This window comes from Panthera tigris, chromosome F3, assembly GCF_018350195.1.
Source record: "Panthera tigris isolate Pti1 chromosome F3, P.tigris_Pti1_mat1.1, whole genome shotgun sequence".
NCBI lineage: Eukaryota > Metazoa > Chordata > Mammalia > Carnivora > Felidae > Panthera > Panthera tigris.
The window spans coordinates 24,654,474-24,670,146 of NC_056678.1; the positions used below are offsets into that span (position 1 = coordinate 24,654,474).

Sequence of the window (15,673 nt, forward strand, 5' to 3'; positions counted from 1 at the left end):
ATAGCCTTTAGGCTCAACAAAGAGCTGGCTCTAAAAAGATTACTGCAATGCACCCCTACTGCTCATCCAAATTGTCATCTACTTTTGTATTTTAATTCTCTCTCTTCCTGTCCCTCAGATGAGTGTGATTTAATCTCCAAAGCATGCATGATGAACACATTACTATTTCTTCCTCCAAGAATGTGATGTTACAATGTGGGGCCCCATTCCTGAGCTGGATAGAGAGGAAGAGGTCAGATGTCCAGTCTCCATACAGGCATTCACTAGTTTCATTTCACACAGAGAACATCTCTGTTCCACAGCCACAGATAACATTGCTTATCTTGGCAGCCTTCTCACAAATGTAAAACATTGGATACAGATAAGTCCAGTGGCATGGCAGATGACTCAATGAAAATTCAATCAGCAACGACCAAAAAAAAAAAAAAAATCACCACTACTTAGTGCTATTTTATGGTGAATCAAATGAATCGCCTCTGTACTCACAGACGGCAATATTTTGGTGGATGTTACAATTTAGAGAAACAACATATTACCATATTACTGAGAAATAATGGTTATATGGTCACATAAATACTATGAAAACGATTCATCAATTAATCACGTTTTTATTTCAACCTGTGTCCAGCAGTATGCCAATGCTTTGGGTTTATAGCGCTGTAGAATTAAAACTAATGAACATGATCTTAAGGACAGACTGTTTAGTTGAAGTGAGAGAGTCCCCATCCTGAAAAAAGAACAACCCCACATAAGTCCCCCATTGAGCACAGATTAGCACAATGTAGATAAAAAAGAAAGAGACCAAGGTGAACTAGAAGGTTTCAAAGTGTTCGAGCCATCCTTCACATGTCTGACAGAGTAACATTTCTAAATAACAGATCCTTTTTTTAAAACATTTTTTAATGTTTTTATTTATTTTTGAGACAGAGAGAGACAGAGCATGAGCAGAGAAGGGGCAGAGAGAGGGGGAGACACAGAATCTGAAGCAGGCTCCAGGCTCCGAGCTGTCAGCACAGAGCCCAAGTGAGGCTCAAACTCACAAACCACAAGATCATGACCTGAGCCAAAATCAGATGCTTAACTGACTGAGCCACCCAGGAACCCCCTAAAAAAACAAATCCAACCATGCCACTAGCGCCACCTAAAACCCTTCATTGACTTCCCAAGGCCCACAAGATAATTTCTGAATTTCTGAGAGCACATAAGACTTTTCATTACTTGGTCCCTCTCAGTTTCATCTCTTGCCATCCCTTTTGTGCTACAAATGCTCCAAACTGCAGTGCGTTCTCTCTAATACTGCCTTTTACACACTTTTCTGTCTTCCAGGAATATTTTCTCCCATTCTTCTAAAATCCCATTTGCTGGGATAATTTATGCTTTTCCTTTAAGAATGAACTCAAGTATTGGTCTATTATGTGATTAAGAAATAAACTTTTATTGTGTGAAGCCACTTAAAATTTTGACTGTGTTTGATACAGCATTAGTGTTCCTCTAACTAATACAGGTTTTATTACTTTAAACAACACACAGACTAACAGACAAAATCCAGGGCTGGCTCAAGAGAGAGAATCTACAGGAAATTCCACTGCATAAAACGAGGACCCCAAAATGTGATTCCCTCCACATTAAGGTGAACTAAGAAAGACATGCCCTCCATGACAGCACCAGGAAAATTACTTATCTTAAAATATGAATAGGGGCAGGGGTGGGTTGGGGAGGAGGGAATCATTTCCCCTTGGAACTAATACCACAAATATACTCATCCACAGGCTTCCAGCCTGTATTCACCTGGAGTAGTCTGAAAAACCTCAAGCTAAGAATTTACTTTAAAGTGACTTCTGGTTGGTAGTGTTCCCAGAAGTAAATGCAAATTCTCTATAGAGAAAATTCCCTTCATTCCAAGAAAAATGAATCCACAGTTGAAAATCATAAAACCCACAAAGAAACAAAACATCATGTGCAAAAGGCAACAGAAAGAACACATAGCATAACAAGACCCACATTTATCAGCATTGCCGACTCAGAATATTATATTTAATATTATTTTTATTATATTTAATATTGTTAAGAAACACTCCTCCATGAGTCTCTCATTTCTTCCTGGTTTGCTTTGTATGCCAAAATATCAAGGCCTGGCTGATCTTTACCAGACCATTTTTCAGGCCTGTGTTTGCAGCCTACTGTCAACCTTAAAGGATAAGGTAATATCTCCCCCCCAGGAGAAACTGCAGGCTTATTCACTATCTACTATAAACTGGAAAGTTTCCCAAAGTCAGTGATCTTTTCCTAGAGAGGCAGTTACATAGGCCCTGCAGGAACGGCAACATAAGGAACCAAAACAAACATGCTGACATTCTGGCTACTGTTTCTTCTGTGCATAATAGTCTTTTGTCTCCGAGACAAGAGTCTCGTGTCTTTTTTCAGTATCTACACAACATTGGCAAGCTAACTTGCAAATACCATACAATTTCATAGCCTTTACAGTTCTTGACAAATAGTCTTTAAAAATAAAAAATATGAATAGAAAGCAAGACACTAAAAAAAATTACTAGAAAATTTTAAAAGAACAGAACAGAACTTCTAGAAGTAAAAAACAGAATAATTGAAATTTAAAATTCAGTGTTTGAGTTAAAGAGCAAATTAGATACAACTGAAAAAAGAATTAGTGCATTAAAAGAATTTAAAATTAATCAGAATACCACACAGAGAGAAAAAAAAGATAGCAACTCTAAGAGAGAGGTTAAGGGCCATAAGCAAAGAATGAGAAAAACAAACATAAATCTTGGAGTTACAGAAGTAGAATGAAGCAAAAACAATTGTTTATTTGAAAAGAAAATTACAGAGATCTTTTCAGACTGATGAAAGATAACAATCCACATATTTGGGAAGCCCTATGAATTCCAAGAAGTTAAATAAAAAGAAATTCTCACCTCAACACAGAAGAATGAAACTACAAAATAGCAAAAATGTGGAGAAGGTTTAGATAGCTATAAAAGACATTATATCCAAAGGAATAAAAATTAGACTTTTAGCTAGTTTGCAACAGAAACAATGGAAGGCAGAGGACAATGGATTATTTGTAATGTACTTAAAGAAAGTAACCTAGAATTCTATACCCACCGAAACTAGCATTCTAAGAGTAGACTCCAAATAAAGGCATCTTCAGACAAAAAGAAAAAAGAAAAGAAAGACTTTTGCTATAGTTAGATTCTCAGAAAAGTAAACTCTAAAAAAAAAAAAGAGAGAGGAAAAGAAAAATTATCTAAGATGGAGTTGAGATATATCAAGAATTGATGAGTAAAAGAATGAGATTCTATTTTATAACAACTAGATTGAAAAAATTAAGAAATCTGACAATTGTAGAAGTTGGCAAGGATGTAGAATAAGATAAATGTTATACACTGCTCGTGGGAGTGTAAATTGGTAGTTATTTGAAAGCAATATGGCAATAACTTGCAAAACAGAACTTGCACATACCCAACTACAAAATTCACCTAATAGGTAATAACCTAGAAAGATTCTTACACATAGGGCACTCTTATACCATGGAACAGACATGTATAAGGATCTTCATAGCAAATTGTTCATAATGCCAAAAAACTAAATAATTAAAATGTCCATGAATGTAACTGTGAATAAATAAACCATTGTATAACCACATAATGGAATATTATTCAACAGTGAAAATTAATGAATTACTACTAAAAATCTTAGAAACATGTGAGTGACAGAAGCGAGTCACCAAAGAAGTCAGACCTATATCATATATATAACACTATATAACTAGCTTATATAACTAAATAATATTATTTGGAGATACGTATATATTCAATAAAAACATTTAAACAGCTAAAGAACAATCAAACATAGATTTCAAGAAAATAGTTATCTTTGCAGGGAAAGGAATCAAGGGGACAGGATTGGAAGAATCCACATACGAGTTAGTTGTGACCTCACAAGTGTTTGTTTTAATATCGTACTCTATAACTTACATGTATATTATTTTGTAGATATCAAATATTACAATGTAAATAAATTAACATTTAGCAAAAGAAGAAAGGAAAAGAAAAAAACTCCCTTAATATTAGTTATGAAAATCTTACAGCAAAGTGGTATAGGATAAAATACTGGAAGAGTGGAAGAGTCAGAGTGGAATATTGAAACATGCCCTTTAAAGCTGATAATTAGACAAGATATTCACTAAATATAAAAATGTTGATACTCCTAAATTAATCAACAAACTTATTTCAATCCCAATTGGGTTCCCAGCAGACTTTGCTTTTTCTTTATATTCTCAGAATTTGACAAGCTCATCCTAAATTCATATTGAAAATAGAAGTTCCAAAAACAGCCAACACAATTTTGAAGAGCAATAATTCAGTGGAGGGACATGTCCTATTAGATATCCATGTTTCCTTTAAAGCTAAAAGGCTGAGGCAGTATCACATTAGCAGAGAGAGAATGTAAAGAAACAGGATACATGAGAACATTGCAAACTAAAGAAGAAATTATGGATGTTCAAAAATGGTGCTAGGATAATTAATTATCCGCATGGAAAAATTCATATTAAAACAAGAAGATCCCATTTCAAAACAATCAGATCAGCCAATATTTAAAGGTCTGATAATATCAGTAACTGGTGAGAATACGGAGCAAGGGGAATTCTCATATGCTGCTAGTGGGGATATAAACTCATGTCCTCGTCTTAGAAATCAATCTGATAATAACTAATAAAACTGAATATTTTCATACTTTATAATCCAGCAGGCCACTTGCAAATATCTATGCTAAATAAATGTATTCTACAACCTCGTATTGAAAAAAAATCCTAAAGATTAATAAGAGAATAAACAAACTTGATTCAATCAATAGAAAATAAAAAGCAGTAAAATGTGAATAAGTTAGAAATACATATATCAAGCACAGAAAACAGGTAAGACAGACACCAAATATTAAGTTTTAAAAAAAAAAGCAAGCTATAAAAGTAGATACATAATATAAATCTTATACAAAACTTAAAAGATATAAATCAATACTACATATTGGATATGTGGATAACAGGTATATATTATATATATTGAAATATGCATAAGAATGATGAAAGCTTAATTCAGGAGAGGGATTACCTTGGGAAAAGGGGGAGAAGGATAAAATTGGGGGGCAGAGCCAGCCTTAGGGTGAGGCAAGCAAGGCACGTCAAAATATAAGGACGCATCAATTTTCAAGTTGGCGCGAGTGCAGGACACAAACCTAAGAGTGAGTGCTTCCTTAAGTTTTGTGCCCTCAGCACCTCATTTATCTGACCATTGTCTTGGTCTTATTGGGTGGGATATGTAGAGACTTCAACTGCTCTCTGGGGAGTTTTATTCCTTAAAAAAAAAACAAAACTTTTGGGCAGCTATCCCTACAGACAGGGTTTACATTTGCTTGGGCAGTATTCACATGCTTAAGACTGTAGTTGTTCTGTTACTTTCTTAAATTAGAACTGCCACAACATATGGATATTAAAGATGTGGATTCCAAACACACAAGTGCCGTGAGGACTTGCTATAATGATTTCTCATGGAAGTTTCTTTTCTCCTTTACATAATAACCAGGAAAAAGACATGTGACTAAGCTTGGCAGTTGTAAGAATAAAGAGGGGGTGGGGAAAAGACTGGAATTTATACCAGGAATAGTACCCTGAGCAGCTCTTGCTGACTTGGCTCCTATCTTCTTTCCAAGCCTAGTTTCCTTCCTCCCTTCCTTCCTTCCTTCCTTCCTTCCTTTTTTTTCTTTCTTTCTTTCTCTTTCTTTCTTTCTTTCTTTCTTTCTTTCTTTCTTTCTTTCCTCCTTCTTCTCTTTCTTTCTTTCATGTTTTCTTTCCTTATTTTATTTTAATTGATTTTATTAAAGTTTATTTATTTATTTATGTTGAGAGAGAGACAGCACATGTCAGCAGGGGGAGGGGTAGAGAGAGGAGGAAAGAGAGAATCCCAAGCAGGCTCGACACGGTCAACACAGAACCTGACATGGGGCTTGATCTCATGAATTGTGAGATCATAACCTGAGCTGAAATCAAGAGTTGGACGCTCAACTGACTGAACCATACAGGCACAGCTCCAAGTCTAGTTTACATCAACCTCTCATCAATTCTTTGAGCCTCCCAATACCTTACAATAATTTCTCATTTTCCTTAAATTAGAGTTAATTTCTGTTGCCTGCAACCAGAGAGCCTTAACTGATACACTTAGCCTCATGCTGCCAAACAATGAATTGATATGATTCCACACATTATGATTGATCCTTAGGAATTAACTTTCTCACTATGATTTGATTTCCAATTTATGATTGGTGGGATTCTACAAGGAAAATGTCTCCTTGGGTATTTGAAGCCCTGTCAGGGCCATGTTTTGGCTAAATCACTGTGGAGTTATTAATGTCCAAGAGACACACTCCTGACCTACCGTTCACTGGGCATCAGTGTGCCAATTGCCCCTGAATAAAACTTTGCCAAACTGGCCTGTGGTGTTGACTACATGAAGAATTAGAGTCTCAAGTCTAAGAAAATCCACCGTTGTACCAATTGAGTCATTTAGAGTTGCCTTACCTCCTCTGTCTTTAGAACTTCCCATATCCGCGCATGGTCCTCCACCAGCCAGTGTCCTGCACTCTCTCCCTTGGTGGAAAGTTTGAATTTAGACACCACTTGAGTAGGCTCTCCCACCGGTTTCTCCTCCATCTTGAAAGAGCCAGGCAGGAGGCATTACGGACCTGTGTGGAAGAATAAAGTGTGATCCAGGTTAAAGCATTAATTACCATAAAAGAAAGATACGAAGGCAGATTATCCTGCTTGATTTGTGGATAGCGAGACCACAGAAGACAGTGTCACAATAGGCATCAACTTTTACGGCCACTTTTCATATTTTAAATATTCATTATTGCTATTTTAAAGCAGGCTTCTTGGGGGAGGGATGCTTTTTGAGAAAGGATGAAGTGATAGAAATTTTAGAGAAAAGTACAAAGCTTCATCTGCCCAGTAAACCTATTTGTCACTTTGCTCTGGCCCCCTCAGGATGGGGGATGGAAATGGGCAGGTGTAAGACAAGCCTGAGTGGAGTCTTCGTGTTTCCATGTCATGTATTGCACGTGGAAGAGACTCTGGTGTCAGAACTTTTCCTCTTCAAACATCTACTGAGTACTTGTTGATACGAGGCTCCGTGCTAGGCATACACAAGTAATTTGGTAGTTTTGCTCTGAACCTTAAGAAGCTTAATGTTTCAGGGCAGAAGAAGCTATAAACAAGTAATCACAATATGGTGTCTTACATCATAGTGTGATAAATGCCATAATCATCATCTTTTCCAACTGCAGTGGAAGCACGGAGAAATATTCTCCTCAATATTTATTGACTACATCACCTTCCTGAGCCTCAGTTTCATCAGCAGTTGCTGTAAAGACAATATTTTAAAATTGACACCAATTCTATAAAGCCTAACTTCCTTGACCTCTTTCCACCCACCACTGGCTTGTTTGGAATCACATCATGCCTGCTGCGTGCCATCCTGTCCTAAGGAATCGCCTTGCCTCCATTCAAGTCCCACTGAATCTATCCTTCTCAGGATCCTTTTTTTTTTTTTTTTTAAGTGTATCTGATAAGGATGTTCCACCCACCTAAAACTTTTCCTAGAGAATAAAATCCCAACTCCTTACAATGGCAACCACAGACGTTTATGTCTGGCTTCCCCACTTCCCTTCTTCCGCCACACTCAGCTGCATCCTCAGCCACTGTTCCAGCCATTTGAAGATATGTATGGATCTCAAATATATCTAGTACCCTTAGCCTTTGTTTGTGACATCTCCTCCCACCCCTGCTCCAAGAGAATAAAGACCTTTCCTCCTTGGTTAGTCTCCCTATATACTTTGGACAGATTTCTATTGTGCCTCCTGTTACACTTTATTGTATTTCTTTGCTTTCAACTCTATTTCTACCTTTTGGTCTTTTAAGCATCTTGACACTAGAGATGGTGTCATATATAAATACTAGACAGATGTTTGATGAATTCGCTAATTCAGTAAATCATGAGAATCCAGAGAAAATGAGACAACAGATCCAATATATTCAAATAACAGATGTGAAAGTCAAATGGCCTCTTTTCTTTCACTTTTTTATGGATTTAGTGGGCTGTATGCTCTTCATAAGGAAGAGCCACGTCTAACGTTCATCATGCATCCCCGAGCAGCTGATAGTGCAAGCTGAAATTGCTCATTAGTTAACGACAGACTAGTTTTCATGGAAATGTCTTCAAGGAATTAAGCATGTCTGCAAAAAGCAGGTCTTATGCTCACATAACCTACTGTCCAAATAAAAGTAAACAGAAATCGGCCTTGATAAGACGAGTAGGGTTGATTGACCAAGGATTTGAGAAAAGCATCTTCTGCAGTAGACTACTTCTCTGCCTCACATGCTCCACCTGGAAGCCATGGAAAGCAAGCCATCTGCTTGCAGAGAGCAGTGATGAGGAAACTGCTAACCAAAACCATCGTGTAATAACGTGGAAACACGAGCACTGAATACAAACCTACTAGGAACCAGGAAACAAAAGCTTTGTAATTAATGAACAAAGTTCATCTGAGAGGATATGCTAATAAATGATGCTGACACATACATGCAAGGAAATAAACAAAGGAAAGTCATGTGGAGGTTTCAGTCCAAAAAAAGGAAATTAAAATAAACAAGCAAAATGGAAACAGGCCAGATAAGTAGGGAAGGAAATTCCATCATTGTTATTGGAGATAATACTGTAAACAACAAATAATAAATCAAAACAAAGTGGAAAAGCTACATAAAATGGCTTTGGCTGTATCCTTTGCATATCATGGAAACCTAAATGGACAAAACAGGCAAACTACAAAATCTCAGGGTGAACAATGGAACATCTGTAAGCGTAATGTATCCCAGTGACCCCATGGCTTTCACTCCACTGCTGCCCACAGCTGCTTTCTCATCGTTAGAGTGTGGGTGAGAGTTGGCAAATTTTCAGTGTCGGAGACTGAACTCTACTGTGTACTGACTTCCCACAGATTGTTTCTTGTCCTGTTTGGGAAGAAGATGCAATTCTGGGTTTTAAACCATTACAAAGCACTGGGTAACTGAGGATGGAAGCAGAGAGGCAGCCAGCTCCTAGGAGGCTCTTCAAGCATTTTGAGATCCTTCACCCCATCTGAGACTTGAGGTCTTTTCACCCATCCTCAGTATATCTCCTCACTCATTAAAAAAAAAAAAAAAAAAAAGACCATATATGCAACATATATTGAGCTCCCGTTGCACACCAGCCACTGTGCTAGGATTTTTTGCATTATCTCTACTCCATATAATAACCCTGTAAGATAGACTTCACCATTTTATGGCAATGAAAAATTAGATACAATGCATCTAATATACTGGTAGAAAGTCATAGAGTTCCTAAGTTTGTGCTTTCTCTCCTAGGCCACTTCAGCAGAACTTCAACCCTCACCCTCCACCCAACCATCACTGGTAGAATGAGACCTCCCTCTCCTGCCCTTTCCCCCACGGATTAGAGTTAAAGTGTCAGTGTCTTAGCTAACTGGTCCAATGGTAGCCACTTAAGAGATGGTCACATCTGATGAGTACCCAGGTAAAAGTGGAAAAGATACAGAGAGGGAAACATCCTGGAAAAAAACAGATCATTCCTTTTTCTTCTTACTCCCATCCCAACTTCTTTTTTTATGAACTAATCTCTAAATCCAACATGGGGCTCCAATTCACAACCCTGAGATTAAGAGTCACAAGCTCTACCAACTGAGCCACTGGGCATCCCACCCCCATCTCAACTTCTGACCAGGGCAGGCTTTATAGGTGTGACCATGCTCAGAAGAGCCCTATGTTTGATTGAATGCTTTATCATTGCCTTGAACCTTTTAATTTTTGGACAAAGAGCCCTACATTTTCATTTTGCACTAGGCCCCCAAATTATATAGACAATCATGCTGCTGATCCACCTTTTTCCTCTTCAAATCTAAAGTTCCACTCCATACCTTCTTTAAACAGTTCATACATTTATAGGTTTCCAATTTACCTAAAGTGAGCTGGAAGTCTGTAGAGTGGGGCCGTTTTTCATTAGAATTAAAACAAGAGGCATATGTAAACCCTCTACCTCTGACACGCTGCACATCTTAGAGTTGAACTCCTGCCTTCCTTTTAAAAACACATGGTCAAGGCTTACAAGCCACCTTCCATGCAAATACCGCTAATATAAGCCATTCAATGATTAAGATGAAATCACTATAAACCTAAAGGCAGAATCTTCAATTCCACTTAATAGTTGGTCGAAAATATCATAAGCCTATGAGCTTTTTTGGAACTCAGTTTTGAAAAAGTGTCATCCTAAAATACTTGATACCCAAAACAAACAAAAAAATCTTTAAACCACTGGATGATGACATCACTCTAAGTTTGAGATGGAGTGGAGAAAAGCAGCTGTATGAATCTAAAGGCAAATATCTGGTCAGAGAGCAGAGAGAAGCAAAACTGAGCTGAAATTTTTAAAAAGAAAATTGCTGGAGCAATGCCTTTTCTAATTGTAAAAGGGTCATGATGGTAAACTGTCTCTACTTCATGAAACAGGAAAGTGAAATAAGAAGAGGGAAGACAAGTCTGGTGCAATGGAAGGCAGATGCTTTCACTTGGCGCTGAGAAACAATTTGCAGATGAGAAAAGCCATGTGAGGGTTCCAGAGGTCACTTTGCTTCAAATCCTAGAGCCCTAATTTTCCCACCAAAGCCAAAACACGTTGCGTTGTGTCGTGTTTTGTTTCGTTTTGTTTCCGGTTTGGTTAAATTCAAAGATCATTCTAACCAATACTTACAAATCATAGTTGTCTTATAAGAAATTGACAGCGGTTACAAGTTGGTGAAAATAACTTGTCATTATAATTATATAAATAATCAAAAAATAACCACATGATTATTATCAATGAGAAAGTAGGCATTTCCTTACATTAGCTTCTTTACATTTTGTGCTTTTAAGGTCTGTATTTTTCCTTTAAAATATTTACTATACTATGCTGATAGTAAAATATAGATATAGTATGTAATAGCACTTTTCCCATTCCTTCAAAAGTAATCACTGACTGGAGGTCATAACATTTTCTATGGTCATAACAAGGGACCCAGTTGATGGCTCTATATCCTAAACAGTCATTAAGTGACAAAAGCAAATAAGCACCCCCTCAGCGGCTAATCTTAAAAACATAAATACTAAATGATAATCTAAAAACATAAAAATTTGCCATTACTAGTGTCTGTTCTCGCCATTTGATAAAAATTATCCGTATTTCTCATGGATACAAACTTTCTGAAGCATGGCTTTAAAAATAAGGGCTAGGGCACAATTTCACTGAAAGCTGTATTTATTTTACTAATCCCCTTGCCAGACTTTGTTTGATAAGTCAATCTCTACCTTATTGAATTTGACTTTCCCTCCTATCTCAGTAAATAATATATGAGACATCCCTCTAAACCATTATCTTTTTCCTTCCCTCTCTTCCTTACATATTTTTGGAAAGGAATATTCAGAACCTATTTAATATTCAGAACCTTACTGGAATGGTTTGGTGTTTCTAGCCTTTATCTATTAGGGCCCTGCTTCTCTTCTGCCCCTACAGATTCCCTCACAGGCATTAATAATACAGTATCTCTACTTTATTCCCTTTACACACATAAACCCTTGCTCTGCCTGAAGAAATCTTTTGATTTTGTAACTTGATTCAGATTTCTTCTAATCTTGAAAATGTCTGGTATTTGCCCTGTTCCAGTCTTTTCCCATGATTACTTGAGTTTCTGCTCTTTCTTTCCTCCTACTTCTCCTTTCTCCCATCTTCATTCTTCTTCCTAATGAGCTCATGACCTATCCAGATAAGACAGGTTTCTTTATCTGTGATTATCGCCAACTCTTCCACCTGAAAGTCTATGTATCAAGAACAGTCTTTGCATTTTAGTTTTATTTAAAGGGTTCAGAATGGCATAGTACCAAGTACACTGGAATTCTAGTCAGAAGACTGTTGTTCAAATCATAAGATTACAGTAAGTCCTCTACGTAATCCTTGGGCAAACCATTTCACTGTTCTCAGCCTCAGTTTCCTCATCTTTAACATGAATAAATAGACTATAAGACTGCTGAGACCTCCTACTGATATCAAATAAAATACTCACCTCCCCCCAAATGTGGAAAACAAAACTAATATACATTGAAGTATTTTTCTAGAACTGAGGGATTTATACTACCAAACATAATGGTGGAAAGTTCTTATTTCTATGGGCCACTCACATATTATACTTACTCCTACATGATGCATGCATTCACCACTCAGAAGTCAAACAAACAGTATGATGTTATCATAGCCCCTTGGCATTCGTGGATTTAACACCTGAGGTGTGACTCTTTAAGAACAACTCGAAATCCTCTGACATGTAGTCAACTCTAAGTTTGCTGAGGCTTTGTAAGGTTGATGTTTGGGTGAGCTCAACAATGCTTAGCATTCAAATCCTGGCTCGGTGGCAGACTTCTCTAATCATGATTGCTGTTGTGGTATTCATAAACTGGGGCATCCAAGAAGGTCTTAAAGATACAGACTTCCTAGTTGTGGGGTGCATCATAGTGGTCCTTTCCTTCTGAAAACACAGACAAAAGCATCTGTCTAGAATCTAGGATTTCCATGCAGAAATGGAAACTGGAGCACAGAGAGACACCAGACAGGAAGAGCTCCAGGGAGCCATGGCATACAGAGATTTCTAGCGCTGAGCAGCATTCGTCCTGGGGAAGCAGGCACATCAGATTGCTTCAAAGGAATACTGAAGGTCGATTGTGTTTGAAGGGACAGTTTATGACAACGTATTAGAAGGGAAACAGATCTTCGTTATCTCCTCCTCTCTGGAAAATCAAGAGCATTCTAGTCTCAATTAGGCAACTCACTTATATTCTGCATATTGCTTTCTTTTGCTCTTCTCAATTTACTCTGGTCTCCCCTGCAGGACTGCCAGCTCTTTGAGAGAAAGACTGGCCATAAATGCATCAGATTCCTTCAATGTTTTAAAAAAGCTCAATCACCCTTGCAAAAAAAATTTTTTTTTATTTTCCTTCCATTAAGAAAAAAACAACACTTCACTGGAATAACAGTTTAAGCATTTACTATTATGATGTATTTTGGAACAAATGTCAATCATTGGGCAACCATTTTCAAAGGAATTTTAATTATGTGCTGTCTTACTGAATACTGAGCAAGGTTGCACAACACTCTGTGGAATCAGACATGACTTTCTCTGAGAGCAACTGTCTCCTGTTAAATGTAGAAAATTGAAGAAGTGCAAGACATTCCTGCTTCATTCAAGTTGATAGTTTTTAAAGGCTGGTCCAACTGCGCTTCAGGCTTGGTGTGCTACCCTCCCCCCACCCCCTGCCCCGCCCCGACACATACACACACTGATAGTACTTGGCAGAAGTTTTTAATAATAATTCAGAAAAAAGAAAAAAAGAAAAACCCCAGACAGGGTTTGTACTACCCTTGTGAACCTCCCTGGAGAAATGCTGCTCTTTGCTCAGCAATTCCTGCTCAGCACAGAAAGCCGACACAAGGAAAACAGCTGGGCTCCCTTCCTGGTCTCCATTCAGTGTGGGCAGTCTGGAAACAGACCTGCAGAGGCAGACGTGGGGGAGGGAGGGAGCATACCTAAACAGAATAGAGGCTGAGATCATGAAGAATCCCTCAGCATTGTAAGAGAGACAGAGAGAATTCTAAGAGACTGAGTTTTTTATGGCCCGCGTTTTTAGGACAATAAAAGCTCAGCAATTATGTTGCTTGAAAGTTTAAAATAAGATGAAATCGTAAATCACATGACGGTCCCAAGCTCCAACATTTCACAATTCTGTGGACTCCAGCTTCAACTGGCTGAATGCGGGCAAAATGCAAAAACCATCAGGGGAGCACCCCAGTCACAGGCTAATTTTTATCTTCGAGTCAAAGGAAGTCAGACTGATTCAGACCAGAGCCATCCTTTAGGTACCAATGGTACCAATAGCAATTCCACAGCAATGTGGCATTCACCATGCCGGGCACAGGGCTTGCACACAAGCATCTGTTCACCCTAAGAACAACGTAGGGAAAGCTCAGATCCCAAGAGTTTAAGGAACAAGCCCTAGAGTTTCTGTCAAGCTGTCCTGCTCCCAGAGCTGTGTCTTTACCGCCGTACAGACAGCCACACTTGAATCGTTAATATTCCACTTACAAAACCATGTCAGGTAAATGGTGAAAAACCTGAATTCCCAGGAATCTGAGGTCTTGAAAGGATGCAGAGTAATGCAAAAATCTGAAGATACAACATTCAGGGAAGGAAGTCTGTTGAGTTTATCAGTTAACACACAAAATCATTTTAACTGACTTCCAAGTAGATTGGCCTTTCCACATCTCAGGTTAAAGAGCAGTCTGTTCTCAATCTTTTACTTTACCAAAAACAGAAGTCTAATCTATTTAATTACAGTCACTTTACTAGGCTATAGGATAATGGCAGGTCCCGATGGGGCAGGGGTGGGGGGAGGGCGGGAAATCTCTTTCAAGAAAACACTTATGGGAGAGGCATGCACAGTGAACTGGCACTAGGCCAATCCTTATTCTCTTTCTCAGTCTCTAAGCAGCAAGGACACCATGACTTTTACATATACCATATATTCTTTCTTTTTCCCATATATTCTTAATTACAACTTTTCTTTCATTAGATCAGATAACATCTTGCCCCACACAGATGACTCTGATTAGTTTCACATAGCAATAGTTAAATCTAGTTGGTACTGCTAAATACCCAGACACCAATTTGCTAGACTAACTAGGTACAAGAAGCTTTATCATCAGGGCAGCATCTTCATTTTCATCTATGTTGTTCCTTCCCTGATCTTGACCTCTTAAATTGGCATAAATACCCATAAGTGATGCTAAGACCAAAGGAATGGGTCCAATGTTCATCCAGCATGGGAGAGGGAGGGATCTATGTGCCTTGTGTTAGGGAGAGTTCTCCCACTGGTTCGCATTTTTTACTTTCTTCCCAGCTTTTTTGATCTGTACCCACGATATAACATGGTAAACCTATCCCATGTGGGATCAAAAACTCAATGACCCAGATGTACACAGAAACATTAAAGAGACAATGGCATGGAGGAGAAACCACTAGAGATGTTGCTTCCTGAGTCTTAGCTCTTGCATAGATCTTGTGGGCTTATCCCCTGGTGACCCGTGTGCCTTGAGCAAACACAACAAAAAGTCAAAGCCATATCTTATAGAATTCTAAGAAACCTTCCCCAAAGGCTTGAGCTTGCCATGGCATAATGACATTTTCATCAGTAAATACAGCTACGTTGGTCATGGTTCATGCATATTGGAAAAGATGCCATCGTTACTTTCAATAATTTTCATTCAATATTTTCAACTGTTTTCAAATAGTCTTTTAGCAAACTCTAAAAGGACACTCAACTTCTCTATTTCTTCCGTGGTGTATATTGTGTGTGTGTGTGTGTGCTTGTTTGCTTTTGTTTTTTGTTTCTGTCTCATGTCAAGCTCTATAAATTTACACCATAGACAAATAGTCCTGCATTCGTGTGTGTATGTGTTGGCCGAGAGGCATCTAT

At 38.1% G+C, this 15,673-nt stretch overlaps 1 protein-coding gene across 4 annotated transcripts in view; it reads right to left on the minus strand.

Annotated features, from left to right (window-relative positions):
• Positions 1-15,673, minus strand: part of RGL1 (ral guanine nucleotide dissociation stimulator like 1) — a 253,629-nt gene that overhangs the window by 152,088 nt on the left and 85,868 nt on the right. For all 4 annotated transcript variants that reach the window (XM_042975485.1, XM_007096227.3, XM_042975481.1 and 1 more), the window contains one exon: positions 6,590-6,753. In XM_042975485.1, coding sequence (XP_042831419.1) covers positions 6,590-6,721 — 132 coding nt within the window. In that variant the 5' untranslated portion in view covers positions 6,722-6,753. The remainder of the gene's footprint in view (positions 1-6,589; positions 6,754-15,673) is intronic.